The 18,110-nt window shown below is 48.8% G+C and overlaps 7 protein-coding genes across 7 annotated transcripts; 4 read left to right on the top strand and 3 right to left on the bottom strand.

Annotated features, from left to right (window-relative positions):
- Positions 1-659: 659 nt before the first annotated feature.
- On the bottom strand, positions 660-1,058 carry ATNIH1004_008900 (uncharacterized protein; the record flags this gene model as incomplete). Its single annotated transcript, XM_033573503.1, has 1 exon — positions 660-1,058. The coding sequence occupies one exon, from the start codon at positions 1,056-1,058 to the stop codon at positions 660-662; it is 399 nt and encodes a 132-aa protein (XP_033424055.1).
- A 269-nt stretch (positions 1,059-1,327) lies between these two features.
- ATNIH1004_008899 (uncharacterized protein) lies at positions 1,328-5,184 on the top strand (the record flags this gene model as incomplete). Its single annotated transcript, XM_033573502.1, has 6 exons — positions 1,328-1,340; positions 1,439-1,470; positions 1,510-1,533; positions 1,584-1,999; positions 2,052-2,304; positions 2,980-5,184. The coding sequence occupies 6 exons, from the start codon at positions 1,328-1,330 to the stop codon at positions 5,182-5,184; spliced, it is 2,943 nt and encodes a 980-aa protein (XP_033424054.1).
- Positions 5,185-5,740: 556 nt separating this feature from the next.
- EXG3 (Glucan 1,3-beta-glucosidase 3) lies at positions 5,741-7,302 on the bottom strand (the record flags this gene model as incomplete). The annotated part of the gene is made up of 3 exons (XM_033573501.1): positions 5,741-6,688; positions 6,755-6,986; positions 7,139-7,302. 3 exons carry the CDS (start codon positions 7,300-7,302, stop codon positions 5,741-5,743), a joined length of 1,344 nt encoding a protein of 447 aa, XP_033424053.1.
- A 466-nt stretch (positions 7,303-7,768) lies between these two features.
- On the top strand, positions 7,769-10,156 carry ATNIH1004_008897 (phosphatidylinositol-3-phosphatase YMR1; the record flags this gene model as incomplete). The annotated part of the gene is made up of 3 exons (XM_033573500.1): positions 7,769-7,792; positions 7,861-8,343; positions 8,399-10,156. The coding sequence occupies 3 exons, from the start codon at positions 7,769-7,771 to the stop codon at positions 10,154-10,156; spliced, it is 2,265 nt and encodes a 754-aa protein (XP_033424052.1).
- A 404-nt stretch (positions 10,157-10,560) lies between these two features.
- On the top strand, positions 10,561-11,710 carry RPS3 (40S ribosomal uS3 domain-containing protein; the record flags this gene model as incomplete). Its single annotated transcript, XM_033573499.1, has 3 exons — positions 10,561-10,714; positions 10,792-11,210; positions 11,378-11,710. 3 exons carry the CDS (start codon positions 10,561-10,563, stop codon positions 11,708-11,710), a joined length of 906 nt encoding a protein of 301 aa, XP_033424051.1.
- A 664-nt stretch (positions 11,711-12,374) lies between these two features.
- Positions 12,375-14,654, bottom strand: FRS1 (phenylalanine--tRNA ligase subunit beta; the record flags this gene model as incomplete). Its single annotated transcript, XM_033573498.1, has 9 exons — positions 12,375-12,538; positions 12,624-13,432; positions 13,488-13,729; positions 13,782-14,048; positions 14,105-14,234; positions 14,296-14,372; positions 14,431-14,450; positions 14,502-14,542; positions 14,602-14,654. 9 exons carry the CDS (start codon positions 14,652-14,654, stop codon positions 12,375-12,377), a joined length of 1,803 nt encoding a protein of 600 aa, XP_033424050.1.
- Positions 14,655-15,563: 909 nt separating this feature from the next.
- ATNIH1004_008894 (protein phosphatase 2A structural subunit TPD3) lies at positions 15,564-17,881 on the top strand (the record flags this gene model as incomplete). Its single annotated transcript, XM_033573497.1, has 9 exons — positions 15,564-15,626; positions 15,695-15,800; positions 15,871-16,022; positions 16,075-16,566; positions 16,628-16,742; positions 16,797-16,941; positions 17,000-17,100; positions 17,152-17,489; positions 17,543-17,881. The coding sequence occupies 9 exons, from the start codon at positions 15,564-15,566 to the stop codon at positions 17,879-17,881; spliced, it is 1,851 nt and encodes a 616-aa protein (XP_033424049.1).
- Between the last annotated feature and the right edge of the window lie 229 nt (positions 17,882-18,110).

Raw genomic sequence — 18,110 nt, 5'->3', positions numbered from 1 at the left:
GAAGTTACTTAATATGAGTAATAACGCAATTTCATGTTGATGAGATTCAATTTTGTGATCTGATCTTTTTTTTCCCCCCGGCCGCCGATTCAAGGCGTGGCACATTGATGTTCTTGATACATATGCGTCCGTCCATAGCCCAAAAATCTAGATCACATTCAATAAGAGCTGCATAAATCATTCAGTAGTCAACCTTTTATATGATGAGAAAAGGAACTCCGTACCATCATCCTTAAGAACTAGATAAAACATGATGGTTTGCACTCGCCAGTCCGATCCACAATTGCTCGCCAAATGTGCCCGATCTCGTTAGTATGCTGGGGTACATGACTGATTGCCCCTTTGTCCTGACTGAAATAGCAGCCTGGTCGCGGGAGCCTGATTCGAAAAGGCTAGCTAATCTTCGGAATGGAAGTAAACAGAAGCCGAGGAAATTGTTTCCAGTCCTTGAGCCCCTAAAGTTTGCCCCGTGGCGACAAGTAGCCCGTTGGGCGGCATTTAAGGGAGGGATAGAAAGAGTAAGAAAGCAGAGCATCCTAGCCGCAGTTCCAATCTGTATCATGTTGCTATAAGCTTGACAAGCAACGCGGGTTGTTCTTCAGTCCAATTCGTGACGAGATATCCCGATATCCTGGTATCTTTGTCTTTCGATGAATATTTCATGATTTGACTTCTTGATACTTCGACAGAACTTTCAACTCCGTGTTCCTCTCTTTGATCTTTTTGTCTATGGATTTTTGCACATCTTCACGCTTTCTTTCGGCATCTTCCATTTTCTGCTTGACTTCTTTGGCTGCCTGCTCTTGCGCCCTGAGCGCTGCTTCGCGGGTTGGGAATTCCCGGCGCAATTGCTCTAACTTGGCCTGAACATCCTGCAGATCAATCGGTGCGCAAGTGACTGGATGGTACTTATATGGTGGCAGGGGTTCTCCAGGGACACGGATGTCAGGTAGATCAGGATGGATTGGAGCTGTGCGGATTGAAGAGTCTAGTGGGACAGGCCGGGAGGAGGAAGAAGATGTCGGTTCAGCAGGCGGGGACAATGGGGGGCGATCCATTTGCGTAGTCTGATATCGGCTCTAAATGAAGATAGATTGATTCTCTCTCAGCCTGGATTCTGCGCAGAGTTGAAAAGAAAGGCGAAATTGATAGCCGAAGCGGAGAGACTTCGGCGGTATATTACTGCCAGCCGCGACGCCTCACCGCCTTCTACTGGAGTGTGGGGAGACTGGTTGCGTCGATGTTGTAGATGATCCTGGAGAACAAAGTTAAAGTGTATTCGAGTCTGGAAGACGGATGAAGCGGATTATTTCTAGAACTTGTGACAATGCAGGCTTTTGGTAAGTATTCACCATCATCTGTCATGCGAGCAAAGTGCTTTAAAGATCAATTTCGACTGCCCTTGCGATGGTGACCTCACGTCTGATTTCTTTAACAGTCCCGAAGAACCGGAGGGCAAGTTGGAACTCCGTAAGAGGTTATATGCGAATTGCTGACCATCGAAATTAGCCCCGGTTTGAGCTTGTTCTTAGGGTAATGATGGTCGTAATTCGGTTGATTATATCGCTGACTGACTATCTAAGATCATCGATCTCAACAATGTACCCCTCGTAAACGGAACTGCATATGTGAAATGGCGCTTGCCTTCGTCGAGCGCGACAGAAAATCATGGACAAACGGATAAGGCAGTGATTCTGGATCATAGGGCATATTGGAACTACGAGAAAACACTGCAGGTTCGGCTTACAATCGATCGCAGCCAGACGCTTCATGAATGCGACGTTCACTTTGAGATCATTCAAGAGTTTGAATCCGGAGGAATCGGAGACAATAAGAATGTTTTAGGAAAGATTCGTCTTAACCTCGCCGAATATGTGGAGAAAAGCGATGATCAAGAAGGAGTTGTCAGAAGATATTTGATGCAGGAAAGTAAAATCAACAGCACCCTCAAGGTCGCGATAGCAATGCGTCAAGTGGAAGGGGATCGAAATTTTACCACGTAGGTTGACAACTAGTGTTTGCCCTTCGATCCAGATACTGATAGGCGATAGACCGCCTCTTAAATCGGCAATGGTTTTTGGGGGAATCGCCGGCGTCGTCTCTGCAGAACAGGGAGAGCATCCTGTCGACTTGGGTCGAATGCCATCAATCAGCAGTCAAAGCAGAGAAGCCGCAGACATGCAGGACATGTATCGCCGCACATTGGCTGCTTCCTGGCATGCTGGATCCAACGACCTGCCTGCAGATAAATTGATTGAGGAGTTGTTTTCGGGCTCTGTTACCTGGACTAACGACACCCACGAAGTCCGATCTGGGAGAATGGCAGAACATGAATTATCTACGAAGCATGTAACAGGCACGCAGCACCATACATCAAATATGCTCTCCCCCAGCTTTGAAAGACGACCAAGGAGCTCGGGGAGTAATCAATTTCGTAATGACGGCAGATCGGAGCCCCAGCCCATGGCAGGCCATCAGAGGAGGGGGAGTATTGAGCAGAACCTTTACGGTACTGCAAAGACGAATGCGTGGAGAAGTCGTAGTAATAACGAGCATGAATTGTCCGAGTTTGTTGTGCGTGAAGATCTGAGGAGTTGGGAAATCAATGAATGATGCTTTATTTCCATGGTGCGTTTGCATTCTGGAAGCTCAGTAGAGTAATACCCAGTATATAATATGTTTTCTATTCGTTTCAATATGTCATTATCAAGATACCTGGGGCAACAAATTGGCGGCTATTCCGTAAAAGGACTAGCGTAGTCTGTCCTGTTCGTCCCCAGAGCGCAAAAGATTCGATCGCCGCAACAATTCCGCGAAGACTGCAGCATCAGAGCACTTTCTTTGTTCTATATGATTTCACGGCCTTCTCAAGCTGCGGCAGAGTTTCTGAGCTGCCAGATCCTCCTCACATGCAGAAAATGTATTTTTCCGACAACATCGCACGGGCACGATGCATTGGTCCGTTCAATCAACACGCAGAGCAAGCTTGATGATGAGGGTAGATGGGCCGCTGGTACGGGCGAAAATCCCAGACCTGCATTCACACGCAATTCGTACAAACTTGGAAAGCCAATGGACAGTGAGCGTCGCAGACGGCAGATGAAAAAGGCCCCGATTGGGGTAACAGCTCTGGGAAAACCTGGAGAGATTGTTTTAGTTAAGGATCAAGAACGGCGTCGAGCTCTAAAATGCAGGACCAACTCCGATAAGAGCTCGACGGAGAGCGGACTCCCCTTCATGCTCAAGGACATTGAGCCGGATAGCTACTCCGATGACCAGGCTATGGTCTCAAAGCATGTCAAGAGTTTTCGACCATCCTATCGGCCTGGACATAAGTTGCCTGTTCACGAATGGAACGAACTCAGAAGAAGCCTCTTGTCGTCATTTTATACCATGCAATTGAAGCACTACGCCAGGGATTGGATACTGCAAAAGGAGAGGGAAGTGCAAGAACATGGGAATGACATGGTCACGCCCTGGAAACCTGGAATTTCGCCGTTTCTAGATACCGGCAATACACTCGTTGCCGATAGAATTGCTAGAATGCACGAGGATATTAAAGGCAAAAAGCTCTATGCAGAAAGAATCCTCCGGGATTGCTGGCAACTTGGAATTCTCAACGAAACAGGCCAGATATATTACCGCCTCTCTGCCCCAGTGTTATCATTGCTTCTATCCTCGGCCAACTTTTCCTTCGAGGAATTAGCTAGTCTCCACGACGCCAAAATTGACGTCACCCACTCGCTTCGCCTCGTTGTAATTAGTGGGAGCCAAAAGGCATGCGAATCCATACGTGACATCATCCACGATACTACAACCAGGATACGGCAGGAGAGTGTTGAGCTATATTCACCAAGTGGCATTAAAGCTAAAGAAACTGGTTGTGTTTTGAAGCAAAGTTTCCTGTCATGGGTGAGCAAGACTTATGGTGTGGCGTTTGAGATACATAAGTCGGAACCAAGTAAGATTCTTTATCTTGCTGAAAATAAGCAGGGCGCGGACAATGCTAGAAGAACCTTGAATCTTGCGATGCACGACAGCACTGCTCCTCGAGTTCCATTCAGCACTTATTTATCTGCCTCTGAGCCTGTTTCTTATTATGCTGTCGACACCGAACGCAATACAACGTGGAGGGATCGGGAACGGCCGTGGGTTCGATGGGCTGCGACGTCTTCTCAGGCCACTGTGGCGAAGATAATGGAAACGCCTTTCTTTAACAAGCATGAGACACGTTTATCGGACGGACTTCTTAAATTGCTTCGAGCGAAATCCTCTCCAGATGCAGACCAGCACCGCAGTGCCAAGGTCCAGGAGTCCATCATAGCGAAGGTTGGCAGGTGTCTTTTCTTACACAAGACTTCCCTTACGGATAAGAGCATCAGTGCAATGCAGCTAGGAAAACTGTCACTTCCTCGAGCATTCACCACCGACGTCCCTCGAGTGACATCTTTTCTTCGTTCGTTGACACCTCGTGCTCTTGATGATGAGTCTATGTATACTCACCGCATTCGCCTGGTCCCCTCATTCAGATATGCCGACGCGTTCCCAGAGCTCAATGTAGAGGTTACCACTCAAAAAACGCATGCTGCCTCTGGTTCCAGCATAGAACTATCCCTGCAAAGTGCCAAAGCGGTTCTTACCGAAAGCAACGTGGACTATTTACTTCCGGAGAACGGGCTAGATCTACGATTCACGCGGAAATTGACCCGGGAGCTCTTGGAAGCGCCCCAGGAAGACTCTCTCCTGCGAGATCTTCGAGACACCTTACAAGTCTTCTCCAAGGCTAGGATGCACAGAGAAGACATGCCGCTTCCACCCTTCTTCCAGATCTCCTTGCCGAATGAGTTTCTGCGCAACGGAAATGGAACCCACGATCCGAATGGTCACACTACAGGCGAATACATGTCTCTACCCATAAATGACATCCAAGGCACGCGCATCCACCGCTACGATTTCCGGGGCTACCAGCTCAACTACTCTTCCTATGAAACTGGGCCATATTACCCCAATCGGACCACAGATTGTTTCCTTGACATGGATATGTCGGAGAATTCTCAACTCTATCCCGATTCATCCAGTGCACCTTCCGATCTCTCGAACGGAACATCCCGTGACTTCAATTCGTTCTACACAACGGCTTGTGAATTGGCCATCGAGTTGGATAAAGCCTGGCGGACGATGTGATGTAACTATGCCAGAATCCTGTATTATAGGTAGATATCATGATTCGCCGTCTATGGCTCATGATATTAATATGTTGGGTTTAATAATGTACATAAAGTTGTCTTTTAGGACTTGTATATCTGCGCGTTTGGGCTTGGAAAATCTCAAGGAACTTTGCATATGGGGGAAGCGTGATTTTAACTGGTATTTGTTTAAATATTCTTGGAGTATGAGGATACCTTTGCCATTAGGTATAGGGAGTCAATTTGGAGCTATTCTCACAGTCATACTTAACTACTTTTGTATTATTTATCACACGGCTCCCTGGTATACCCAGATAATTAGAAGTAACTACATGACAAGCTGTTGAGAGTAGACGAATACATGACTTGAACGAATGAAGATATTGTCACTTGCCATAAAACATTGGAACATACCTTAATGGCATCCCGACGTCCTGCACCAAATTAACTAATAATTATGAGTATTAAATTGGGGTAAAAATAAAGTCAAGGCGAGAAAACTTGGAGCCTTGAACATAAGAACTTCCAGTGAGAACTAGCTGCGAAATGCGTCTTTAGATGCCGACGGTATTATAAAAGTCGTCAACACCGGTTCTGAAGCCATTCTCCCACTCTAAGTCGAGATCCTCGCCGAGACAAGATGCCTCCATTACGCGTTTTCGGATCCATAATTCCATGGCGCCGATTTTATCTCCTCCGACCCTGTGGCCGGGTAGTATATCTCGAGCCATCGCTGCGAAGAAGTTCAATGCGTCGCTAAAACCCAGGTCCCAGCCGAGGCAAAAGCGGCGACGTCCATGCGGGCTCGTAGATGCAGAAGTCTGGGACAGAAATTTGTTTTTGAGCTCTGCTCGCTGAGACTCCGCCTGATCAAGTTTGGCGAGGACCTTCAGACGGGGAAATGTGAGCCAAACTGGCGACGGTATGGCGCCAGTACTGACTTGTCGCTCGTAGTCCATATCGGCATCATACATGCCGTTTGGTTTGAAGCTACAGAAAGCGGACCCGCAGGCTTTGGAAGCCCATTGTCGGGCTTGTGCTTGGCCGAAACGTTTGGTCAACTCCGGTCGTTCGGACATGTCCACACGCTTCCATGTCTGATCGTCCATAACGCAACTCCACTCGCCAACATAGACATCTATAGCTATTCCTTGCGAAACAACCTTGTCGTGGTGGGCCGCGAGTTCTGTAAGTTCGTCGGAGACGCGTCCAATAATGGCTCGTGGTCCTAGAGACCGATCTGATTCCGAGGTAAAATGCTTGTGCGATTCCACAATGATGGGACTCCGTCCCACTGGGGCTGGAAGTCTGTTCTTCAATATTGCATAATCCAAGGCAGCGTGGAGGTTTTGGCCGTCATTGATATAGATGGGCAAGGTGGGGTCGATCGAACTAGTGATTTCAAGAACCTCGTCATACCAGTCATGTCCCCAGGTTCGCCAATCCTTCTCGCTAGATATTTGTACCCCAATCACTCCCCACAGGTCATGGAATGTGATTTCCTGGGCGATGAAAGCAAGACAATCTCTGACCAATATTTGGTTGTGGACGCTAGAGCAATGTCTTACCTTCTCGCTGTTTTCCTCACCATATTTATCCTTGCCACCTGGGATGCTTTTAAGGTCAATCAGAACTCCAATTCCGTGATTAGAGCATTGGACAATCAGACGCTTTAGGATGTTCCAGCAATTGTTATATACCAGAGATGGCTCCCCTTCGAAGCCAGTACCTAAACAGAAGGTAGGCCCAAAGGTGTAGAACCCTATAGGTATACGTATAGAGTTACAGCGTGCGACATCTCTGAGCAGTATGAAGTCATGTTCAGTCAAAGCATTAAACCAACGGGATTCCCATGTTGACCTGGTTTCTTTAAGTCCCTTCAGGCTGAGTGACCTAGTTGTTTCGCTCTGGTCAGTAGGAGGGACCGGAGACTGTAGTTCTTGGGTACCAACCTCTTCAGTGCTTCTAGCTCCTTTGAGCCGTCCAGATCCCTCTCAGAGACATTGTTGTCCAACCATGGACCATGCATAAACATGGATCCGAGGTTTGTCCCATGCTGGTAACGATAACGAAAGATATCGCTAACCGTAGGAGGTGGTAGGCCCAGATCAGGCATAATTATATAAAGACCTTTGAGGGAGTTACCTCGTGATTGTTACATTATAAAAAGAGATTTCAGGCATGAATAGCCTGTATCCTAAGGCTCCCAGAGTACGAGACACTTCTCCACCGCAGGGAACCAGATGAGAAGGAGTGATGGATGTGGTGGTGAACAAGAAAGCACGGCTAATGGTAGTACTGGGGCTTGACGTAGTTCAGTTCCAAAGGTTTAGCGAGGGGCTCCGCATCTGACCGGTCCCGTGCTTGCTGGTGAACTTGTCCCCAGGAAACTCCGTCCGGATCCACGAGGTCTACCTTAAAACCTGCCCTGTCGTGCCTTCCTGATACGCAGGACTTAACTGAATGGATTAGACACTAGTTTACTTCTGGTCAGTGACTTCCTAGTATACAGGATCGCAGTGAATTTGCTCCCAATGAAAGACCAGCCATGAAGGTTACGCACACACACTGATAGCTAAGGCATGGAGAGAACACGGATTGCCAAGGTATGTTCCTTCTTTAGAATCCACAGATACAATATCCATCTAAATAGTGTCTTCCCCTATGATTGCAGGTTGAAAATGTGACCTTGGCGCGTCGTGGCGAACAGGTTAGCGGTACACTCCACCTCACCCCTCACCATATTATATTTTCGCACATACCTCTGCCCCGGGACGATGCGCAAGCCCAAAGTACACCTGTACGGCCTAAGGAGCTTTGGATTACATATCCTATAATTGCCTTTTGTACCTATCGCCCTACCCCTGCCGCTTCCCGTCAGCCGTCGTCAATCCGCCTACGGTGCCGAGATTTCGCGTTTGTATGCTTCTACTTTGCAAACGAGAGCAAGGCCCGTGATGTATACGAAAGCATCAAATCATGGACATGCAAGGTGGGCCGAATCGACAAACTCTATGCATTTGCCTACCAGCCTCCTCCTCCCGAGCGTGAATTTAACGGCTGGGAGTTGTATGATCCACGGAAAGAGTGGACTCGACAAAATGTGGATCAAGATGGCCATGGGTGGCGTATTTCCCAGATAAATTCGGACTATGGGGTAAATTCTTGCTGTTTTAGTTTCCGAGACTATCTCATTGACCTGGATAATTCAGTTTTCCCCGACGTATCCCGCTGTTTTCCCCGTGCCGTCCGCTATTTCTGACAATACCCTCAACTATGCCGGACGCTATCGCTCGAGGGCAAGAGTACCCGTCTTGACATATCTTCATCCCATTAACAACTGTTCAATCACCCGGAGTTCGCAACCCCTGGTCGGCGTGCGTCAGAACCGAAGCATTCAGGACGAGAAGTTGTTAGCCACTATATTTTCAACATCTCGCTCAGACAGACCGCTAGCTGGCTTCAACACGCCACATCTGGAGAGCGAGTCATCGACTTCCACGCAAGGTGATACACATTCTCTGATCGGGTTCGATCTGACGAATGTCGAGGAGTTGGAGGATGAGATGTTGACCTCGTTCCAACGTGAAAATTCCGAGGAAAAGCCTCAGATATATGGGGCTCAGCAGAATAACTTGATCGTAGACGCGCGGCCAACTGTCAATGCATTTGCTATGCAGGCCGTTGGTCTTGGCTCGGAAAATATGGACAACTACAAGTTTGCCACTAAAGCGTATCTTGGGATCGACAACATCCATGTAATGCGAGATTCTCTGAACAAAGTGATTGATACGCTGAAAGATTCCGATGTCACTCCACTGGGACCAAATAAGGATCAGCTTGCGCGAAGTGGCTGGCTGAAGCATATTTCTGGCATTTTAGACGGTGCGGGCTTGATTGCTCGCCAGGTTGGGTTGCAGCATTCGCATGTGCTGATCCATTGCTCCGACGGTTGGGATAGGACAAGCCAGCTAAGCGCACTAAGCCAGCTATGTCTCGACCCCTATTATCGGACCATGGAAGGTTTCATGGTGTTGGTGGAAAAGGACTGGCTCTCCTTTGGACATATGTTTCGACACCGATCTGGCCATTTGAATAGCGAGAAATGGTTCCAGATTGAGAACGAAAGGATTGGAGGGGACTCTAACCGTGGATTTGGTGATTCTGGGGCTGCTGGTAAAGCCATTGAAAATGCTTTTCTTAGCGCCAAAGGGTTTTTCAACCGGGACAACACGAGTCGTGATTCGCTTCCCGAGTCGGAGGGAGAGATGCAAAGTTACGACCCTGATAATCCTGGTCCCAAGAAACCCAGCTCGGCACCGAGATCGACCTCCTGCGAGAAAGAGGTGACCAAGGTGAAGGAGACCAGCCCTGTCTTCCATCAGTTCCTAGATGCAACTTACCAGATGCTGTATCAATACCCAACACGGTTTGAGTTCAACGAACGCTTCTTACGGCGTCTACTTTACCATCTCTACTCGTGTCAATTTGGTACGTTCCTCTTTAACAACGAGAAAGAACGCGTGGAATATAAAGCAAAAGAGCGAACTCGGAGTGTGTGGGATTACTTTCTCGCACGTAGAGAACAATTTGTCAACCCACAGTATGACCCTGTTGTTGACGACCATAAACGGGGTAAAGAGCGGTTGGTTTTCCCGCGGCTCAACGAAGTCCGATGGTGGAGCGAGGCATTTGGTCGAACCGATGCGGAAATGAACGGCGCCCGTTCTGCTAGTGCTACTGCACCTGTCAGTCGCGACAGCTCGAGTGTACGGGCACCAGTGCTGACGGGAATCGAAACTGCGCATCATTCTGTCGGAAGTGGAATGCCAAGTAGGGAGTCTCGTGGCGTTATTTCTACCGGGATGGTGGATGAGACGTCGGAGATGTCCAACTTGAATTTCTCAAAAACCCAAGACAATGGCGAGGGTCCGAAGACTATAGGTCAGATGGAGGTTGAGATGCGATAAGAAGAGCAAAACTGGAGTGACTTTTTGGAGGTGACGGAATGGTTCGATGTATCTACGGTACTGACCAGTTACGGGTGGATTTTCCTAAAACTGTTTAGATCAGTGATGAACGTGTTGATATGAGTTTTGTGTGGTTGGTTTTTCTGATTCTATCTGTATAACCATTGAAGGACGTATCATTGATGCCTGGGGATGAAGGCAGCTATAAACTTCCCGGGTGCACCCGAAACGGCAGGCGGTGGGAAACCCTAAACCCTAAGCCCTACTGTCCAAAAAATCCCCCACTAACTTTGGCGATTGCCGACCATTTCGCCCTCGAACGACATCCCAACTTTGGAGCTCCGCTAACACCGCGTCCTCGGCCGTTTCTTCGACAACCCAATCCAATCCGTAGGAACGAAATCATGGCTGCAGTCCAGGGAGCTATTTCGAAGCGCCGCAAGTTCGTCGCCGACGGTGTCTTCTATGCCGAGCTGAACGAGTTCTTCCAGCGCGAGCTGGCTGAGGAGGGTTACTCGGGCGTCGAAGTCCGCGTTACTCCTACCGTCACCGATATTAGTATGTCGCTCAAATCCATGCTCCTCTTATGTGTTTCTAGCAAAATGTGTTTTGGATGGGATGGAGGACAGGATCAGGAGACGGGAAGGCCCAGCACGGTCGGAAACTGGCAGTCGGATATGAGTTACAGAAGGTTGCAAAGGATATTCTGAGCACTAACGGAAGCTCCCTTTTTTCTGTAGTTATCCGTGCCACCCACACCCAGGAGGTTCTGGGAGAGCAGGGCCGCCGCATTCGCGAGCTTACCTCCCTCATCCAGAAGCGATTCAAGTTCCCCGAGAACTCCGTCTCCCTCTATGCCGCTAAGGTCCAGAACCGCGGTCTCTCCGCCGTCGCTCAGTGCGAATCCCTCCGTTACAAGCTCCTGAACGGTCTGGCCGTCCGCCGTGCCTGCTACGGTGTTCTGCGTTTCATCATGGAGAGCGGTGCCAAAGGTTGTGAGGTTGTCGTTTCCGGAAAGCTGAGGGCTGCTCGTGCCAAGTCCATGAAATTCACTGTACGTGTTAAACCCGGGGGAAAAGAATCTTGCTTGGTTTGGCCTCGGAAGGATTGGTCGAATTTTGCGATATGGCATTAGTACAATTGCACAGAGGCGCGGAGATTACAGGAATCCAAGATTTGGAAGACGGTGTTACTGACTAGTGATTCTTTCTACTTTTGCAGGACGGCTTCATGATCCACTCCGGTCAACCTGCTAAGGAATTCATTGACTGCGCCACTCGCCACGTTCTCCTCCGCCAGGGTGTCCTTGGTATCAAGGTTAAGATCATGCGCGGTTCCGACCCCGAGGGCAAGGCCGGCCCCCAGAAGACTCTCCCCGACTCCGTCACCATCATCGAGCCCAAGGAGGAGGAGCCCATCCTGCAGCCTATGAGCCAGGACTACGGCGCCAAGGCCCTTGCTGCCCAGCAGCTCGCCGAGCAGCAGCGTCTGGCTGAGCAACAGGCAACGGAGGCACAGGAGGGTGCCGGTGCGGAAGCTTTCGCGCAGGAGTAATCTGGTTATCTTTTCTTAGGCCTTGCTCTATTTTCTTCGTTCCTGTCATCCTACCTTATCTCTCTACCTGACGCAAATAAAACAACTACATGATCTTCCAATTGTTTTCCCCCATCCCTCTCTCCCCGCAGCTCCAGATGCGGAAGGTGTCTTTCCATACACAGATTTGTTCCTAAACTCCTAGTGAAGGGCCTAGGTAGGAAAAAAAAGTGATGTCCGAAACGAGAGAATTGCAGGGCTCCAGAAAAGAAAAAAATTATTTTTCATCTTACGATTTACCATGAAAATATAGCGGATTCCAGCTTCCCTTAAACATCATAAAAGCAGAATAGCATGGGAAAGGTTCTGAACGACCCGTGCTGTATGTCGTCATGTTGGACGCCGTGCTTTAGACTATTTGTAGTTATATTATATTGCTAGAGGCTCTTTAAAGGGCTTAAAAGTGCACATTGAGATTGGGCTGGATTGAAATATGGTTGGCTACAGTTTAACCTAGTCAACTACACAACTTGTATATGCTTAAGGATATCTTTTCTATTCTGGATACTCAAATATGCTGTTTTATTTCTCATTCATGACATCGGCCTTCTAAACATATAACAAGTGGTCAAGCATGTCTATGCTCTACACTCAGCTATTTTTTAAATCCTTTCCCGTTTCTAACTCATAGAAAAGCTTCAATGTTGATCTCTAGAGTGCTGACGGGGTATTTCAGCTCGTACTTCTCCAACACCGTAGGGTGCAGGATACCAAAGGAACCGATAACGTGATCCTTGCCCCCAAAGCGCACGTGAACGGAGGCGGCGTGACCGGGGAAATATGTGGGCTCTGGATTATTAGGGAGCTGTCAGCAATATGTCCATTTTGAATAAGAATTTCATGTTCTAGCATTGGGGGGAAATATGAGACTCACCGTCAAGTTCTTCGATCCAGTAGTGGGAATCATTCATCTCCTGGTTCTCGAGGCCTTCTTCGCCGGTGATGAAGGCGCTCTTGAGCATAGCCATGACGCGGTCGAGAAGGCCGTGCACAACCTCGAAGCCGCTGGTCTTGCCGTACCATGCTGCCGCGAAGTGTCTCTCGTTCCGGCTTTTACGCTCCAACGACAGGTCCTTGAAGGCTACATCGCTGACCTCGAAGATCTTCATGGGGACGGAGTGATGCTTGTTCTCGCGAATTGTCTTGAGAAGGCCGGGCAGGAGGCTTGTACGGACAACCTGAAACTCCAGGGTTTTAGGGTTAGCCAGCTTGACTGCAGTGTTACCGTCGTCCTTGCGGTTGAGCCAAGCGAAGTTCTCATCGTGTGAACACAAAATCAAAGGCAAGACCTCAGACCAGCCTGCCATCGCCGCCTCCATTCTAAGAATATCGGTGAGCTTGTTGATAGGTAGAGGTTGGGCTATCGTGCCGGACTTGCTTGGGAAAGAACGGGGAAGATTGTTGAAGCCGTAAGCAATGGCGACATCCTCCATGATGTCTGCTTGATGAAGCACATCGGCCCGGGTTGGGGGGATATCGACATCCACAAGATCAGGAGATGTCTTGGATGGTCGTGCATTATAAGCCATCTTCGTCAGGAGCTTGCAGATCTCTTCAGGGGAGAGCTCCAGACCACAGCACTCGTTGAGGTAAGAAACCTCCGCCTGAGTTGTGCGTGGTGCAATGTCTGGGACTAGACGGGTCTCATTGTTGTGGTCCGAAACAATTTGGACAGGCTCAATGCTATTGATCAATAAGTTAGTGCGCCTTGCTTTGTGACGGACTGGGGGGACCTCACGTGAACGGCTCCGACGTGTATTGCGAGAATATCGCAACCATGACCTTATTGACAATCTCAACCTTCGTCTTATCAAGTGCCGTAATCTCAATGAAGACATTTTTAGTGTCCATGGTAATTTTCGAGTGATTACCATTGATAATAGGGGGCAACGAGCAAACGACTCTGTTCGAGTCATAGATAACTGGGTAAACGGGCGAGTCCCGGATGATGTGGAGGTATTTGCCTAAATGCCTGTCTTTCTGTTATAACAGTTAGCATCTATAATCTTCTGCTGGGTGCGGGTAACTATACCTCATAGAAGCCCATCAACTCCTCTCCATCCATCTCCTTAGTCTGGTTCAACGGGATGAATTTAATATCTTTCGGGGGCAAGGCTTCGTAGGTAAAAGGTCCCTTTATCGTATCCAAATCATGGGTACCAATGGACACGAGCGTTCTTTGCCTAGCAAGGTTTTGGTGCAGCTTGTCTTGGAGAGCAATGAAAGATTCATAGCGAGCTTTATCGAACTTGACATTGCGAAGGATCGCGCCGGAAACCAAAGGCCGAACTTTCATGGTCTGTTCTGAAACTTTAACTCCATTCATCCACCGGCGTCTCTCATTGCACCACTTACGTCCTCTTTGACGATAATTTTCTCCACCTCTCCGTTGACGGGCTCGACGAGCCTGTAGTTGGGTAGAGGCTTTCTTCCTAAGAAGATATTGAGCATGAGGGCAATTCCCTCGAAGCACAGCAAGTCATATCTGTGAAACCCTCAATACAATGCGCTTTATATGATTCATCTAGACATCGGAGAGTGCGTACCGGTTGGCCGGGATTTCGATCTTCAGCTCAGGCGGGACCTGCTTTCCATCCACGATTGGCCTATCCGAGTTCGTTGTCTATAGTACCTTAGCGTTTCCAATCGTGTTCGGAGGGAGACCAGAGTGTTATAATTACATCCTCGTCGAGCTCAATGCCTATTCGACTGGGTTAGCATCGTCCCCTGCGGAAGCACTGATCCAACGTACCGAATTCGAAACAAAGCTCATCAAACTCCTCCGTAGTATATCTGTAGGGCGGGCGATCAGCAGGTCTTTCCAGAATTAAATTTTGAGGGACCCTGCATACTCCCGTCCGAGCTCCTTGAAGAGCGCGGCCTTGTCGACCGAGATAGTAGGCATGGTGAGGGGTTTGAAGATGCGCGACGCAGATAAAGACTAGTCGGAAAGAGAGAAATTCGTCAAAATTTCCCACACACCAGCAGTGACGCTTCGAAACTGAACCGGTGACGACAAGAAATCCAACCAGGAATGAGGTGGGGGAAATTGCGGCGTTGCGCAGGCAAGGTCGAGTCATCAGAGTCGCACTTTTGTCTCCGTTGGGGCTTGACCCTCGAGGCTGCCACAGCCGCACCGCCACAGCCCCTCCGAAATTTACCTGATACCATAAAGTTACCTTCCTTACCTTGCGTACTACGGTGCACGGCTACGACGCCCTACGCTCACCAGCCACAGTCCCTGATCAAGAGAAACCGTGACCGTCACGTCACGTTCGCAAGATTTGTCTAAGCCTTAATCTATCTACTATTGAAATCGATCTCCTCCACCAGTTCCCGCCTTCCCGCTTTTAAATCCTCAGGTCCTTTCTTCTTAATTGTTTCTTCCCTTTGTTGATGATCTACTGGTCCCCGGTTCACCTTTGTTTAGCCTCAATCCAATTGTCGAGGTATGCTCCTACTGCTGCTCCTGCTGTTGTTGCTCACCTGTCCTGCGGCGGCCCAAACCCCACGAAACCTCGCTCCGGGGCTTTCGCAACATCCACCATTCATGATCCCTTTTTCTAGCACCACGCCTTTTCTGACAACACAAGCTAATCTGGGTTCGAGCAGGTGCTAAGAATTGTCATCGCTTTTTGTGGCAGCCCCTCGTTTCTAGATTACCCCAGAAATCTTTCGTCGTAGTTGTTCCGCGTCGAACCTGGTCGAGCAATAATCATACTAGCCTGAGGACTGACACCTGTTACATCCTCACCTCCTTGGATTTTCCTTTCTTCCGACCACCTATTAGACTTTATAATCCAGCACGTTCGCGATGGAGGGTCAGGGTGAAAATGATGAGCTCTACCCTATCGCCGTTCTTATCGATGAGTTGAAGGTACCAACCCTCGTGACCGGTGTTCCCTACCTAATGATAGTAATAATCCTGATCGTTGCTTCTTTTAGCATGACGACGTCCTCCTCCGTCTCAATGCTATCCACCGTCTTTCCACTATTGCCTTGGCCTTAGGGCCCGAGAGGACTCGCGACGAGCTCATTCCATTCCTTGATGGTTAGTCCAGCCAAACCAGTCAGAGAACTCGTCTCCAGTGGCAGCACACGCCTAACGCTTTTGTCCCCAGACTCTGTCGAGGATGAAGATGAAGTTTTGACCGCACTAAGTGAAGAGCTGGGCAACTTTATAGAGTACATCGGTGGCTCCGAGTATGGGCACGTGCTCCTCTCCCCCTTGGAGAACCTGGCGGCCATTGAGGAGACCGTGGTCAGAGAGAAGGTAGGATATCTTGGACGGAGCTTCGCCAACAGGCATAGTAACAACTGAATAGGCCGTAGAGTCCCTCAATAAGATTGGCGAGCAGCTGTCTCAAAAGCAGATCGAAGAGTACTTCGTTCCCATGGTCCTACGACTTTCGAAAGCCGACTGGTTCACTTCGAAGGTCTCTGCCACCGGTCTATATTGTGCTCCATACAAGAAGGCCCCCCAGCCACTGCAGCAGAGTCTTCGCCAGTATTTCGGAGGATTGGTACACGATGAAACGCCTATGGTGAGAAGACAGGCAGCAAACAACCTCGCAAAGTTCGTCAAGGAATTAAACACGCAAGTTGTGATTGACGAAATGATACCCCTGTTTCAATACCTGGCCAACGACGACCAAGATAGTGTGCGTTTGCTGACGGTGGACATTCTTATTGCGATCGCCGAGGAAATCCCCAAGGAACAGCAACCTAGTCATGGCGTCTTGTTGACTTCCTTGCGGAACCTATTTGAGGATAAGAGCTGGAGGGTGAGGTATATGGTTGCCGACAGATACGAAAAAGTAAGTTCGCTAAGCTGTCTTCGGCGCTTTTTGAGGTATATCATTCTAACGCTGTCTGTAGATCGCTAAAGCTGTGCACGAAGAAGTTGTGACTCGGGATATGGTGCCCTCCTTTGTTAAACTCCTCAAAGATACTGAAGCTGAAGTCCGTACGGCAATTTCTGGCCAGATACCAGGTATTCATCCTGTCCATAGCCTGATTATCAATTAGTTAGCTAAGTTCGAAACAGGCTTCTGTAGCTTAATTGACCGCGAGACCCTCCTCAACGAGATCATGACCAGTGTCGAGGATCTTGTCTCGGACCCTTCTCAACATGTCCGTGCGGCTTTGGGCACTCAAATCAGCGGCCTGGCACCGATCCTTGGGAAGGAAGAGTGAGTACAACTGTCCCTTGCTAATGATTAGACTGCATTGCTTATTATCTACACTCAGGACCATTGCTCATCTCCTTCCAATGTTCCTTCAAATGCTCAAGGACGAGTTCCCAGATGTGCGTCTGCATATTATTTCCAAGTTGGAACTGGTCAACAAGGGTAAGAACTGAATTCCCGTTGTAGGCAAAGCATATCATCTAACCTGTACAGTTATTGGCATTGAACTCCTCTCTCAGTCTCTTCTCCCCGCCATCGTCCAGCTGGCTGAAGACAAGCAATGGCGGGTTCGTCTCGCTATTATTGAATATATTCCTCTTCTAGCCAGCCAGCTGGGAGTCAAATTTTTCGACGAACAGCTTAGTGACTTATGCATGGGGTGGCTTGGCGATACCGTCTTTTCTATCAGAGAAGCCGCGACTCAGAACCTGAGGAAGCTTACGGAGGTATTTGGTGTCGACTGGGCCAAAGGCTCTATAATTCCCAAGGTCATGGCTATGGGACAGCATCCCAACTATCTGTACAGGATGACAACGTGCTTCGCTATTTCGGTACGTGGGTCATTTTGCGTGCCTTAGATTTACCAGCTAACTAATTTCTCCAGACCCTTGCGCCGGTTGTATCTCTGGACATTATTGAAAACTCCATTCTCCCCATTATGGACAGACTCGTGGCAGATGAAATCCCGAACATTCGTTTCAATGTGGCCAAGTCGTATGCCGTATTGATCGACACAATGCGCAGACTACCGTCGGAGGGAACTCTCGCAGACCTGGAGAAGTCTGGTAAAACTGCGACCCCATCACCACGGGGTCAGGATCTCATCCAGCAGCGGGTCATCCCTAGCTTAGAGAAACTGCAACAGGATGAGGATGTTGATGTTCGGTACTTTGCAACGACTGCCGCGGGCGGCCACGAGGAGGTTATGCAGACTTCACCGTAGATTATTGACCTGATCTGGCGTGGGTCTCTGCCTAGACAGGTCATGACAGAGCTACTCACCTTGGGTGCGAGCGGGAAACATAAATGATAGTACTCAGGGTGTTTTGGGAGGAAAATGAGATCGGTCACATTAGAAATAGTCAGGTCATCTGACTGGGATGAAATCCATGGCGTATGCAATGTAGAGTTTTCTTTTCTTCTTTTCTATTGATAATCGTACGAAATCCAAT

The sequence above is a fragment of the Aspergillus tanneri genome, assembly GCF_003426965.1.
Source record: "Aspergillus tanneri strain NIH1004 chromosome Unknown AapTan_6_pilon_pilon_pilon, whole genome shotgun sequence".
Lineage (NCBI taxonomy): Eukaryota > Fungi > Ascomycota > Eurotiomycetes > Eurotiales > Aspergillaceae > Aspergillus > Aspergillus tanneri.
The sequence above is the reverse complement of the archived record's forward strand: the minus strand, read 5'-3'. Positions and strand labels throughout refer to the sequence as shown.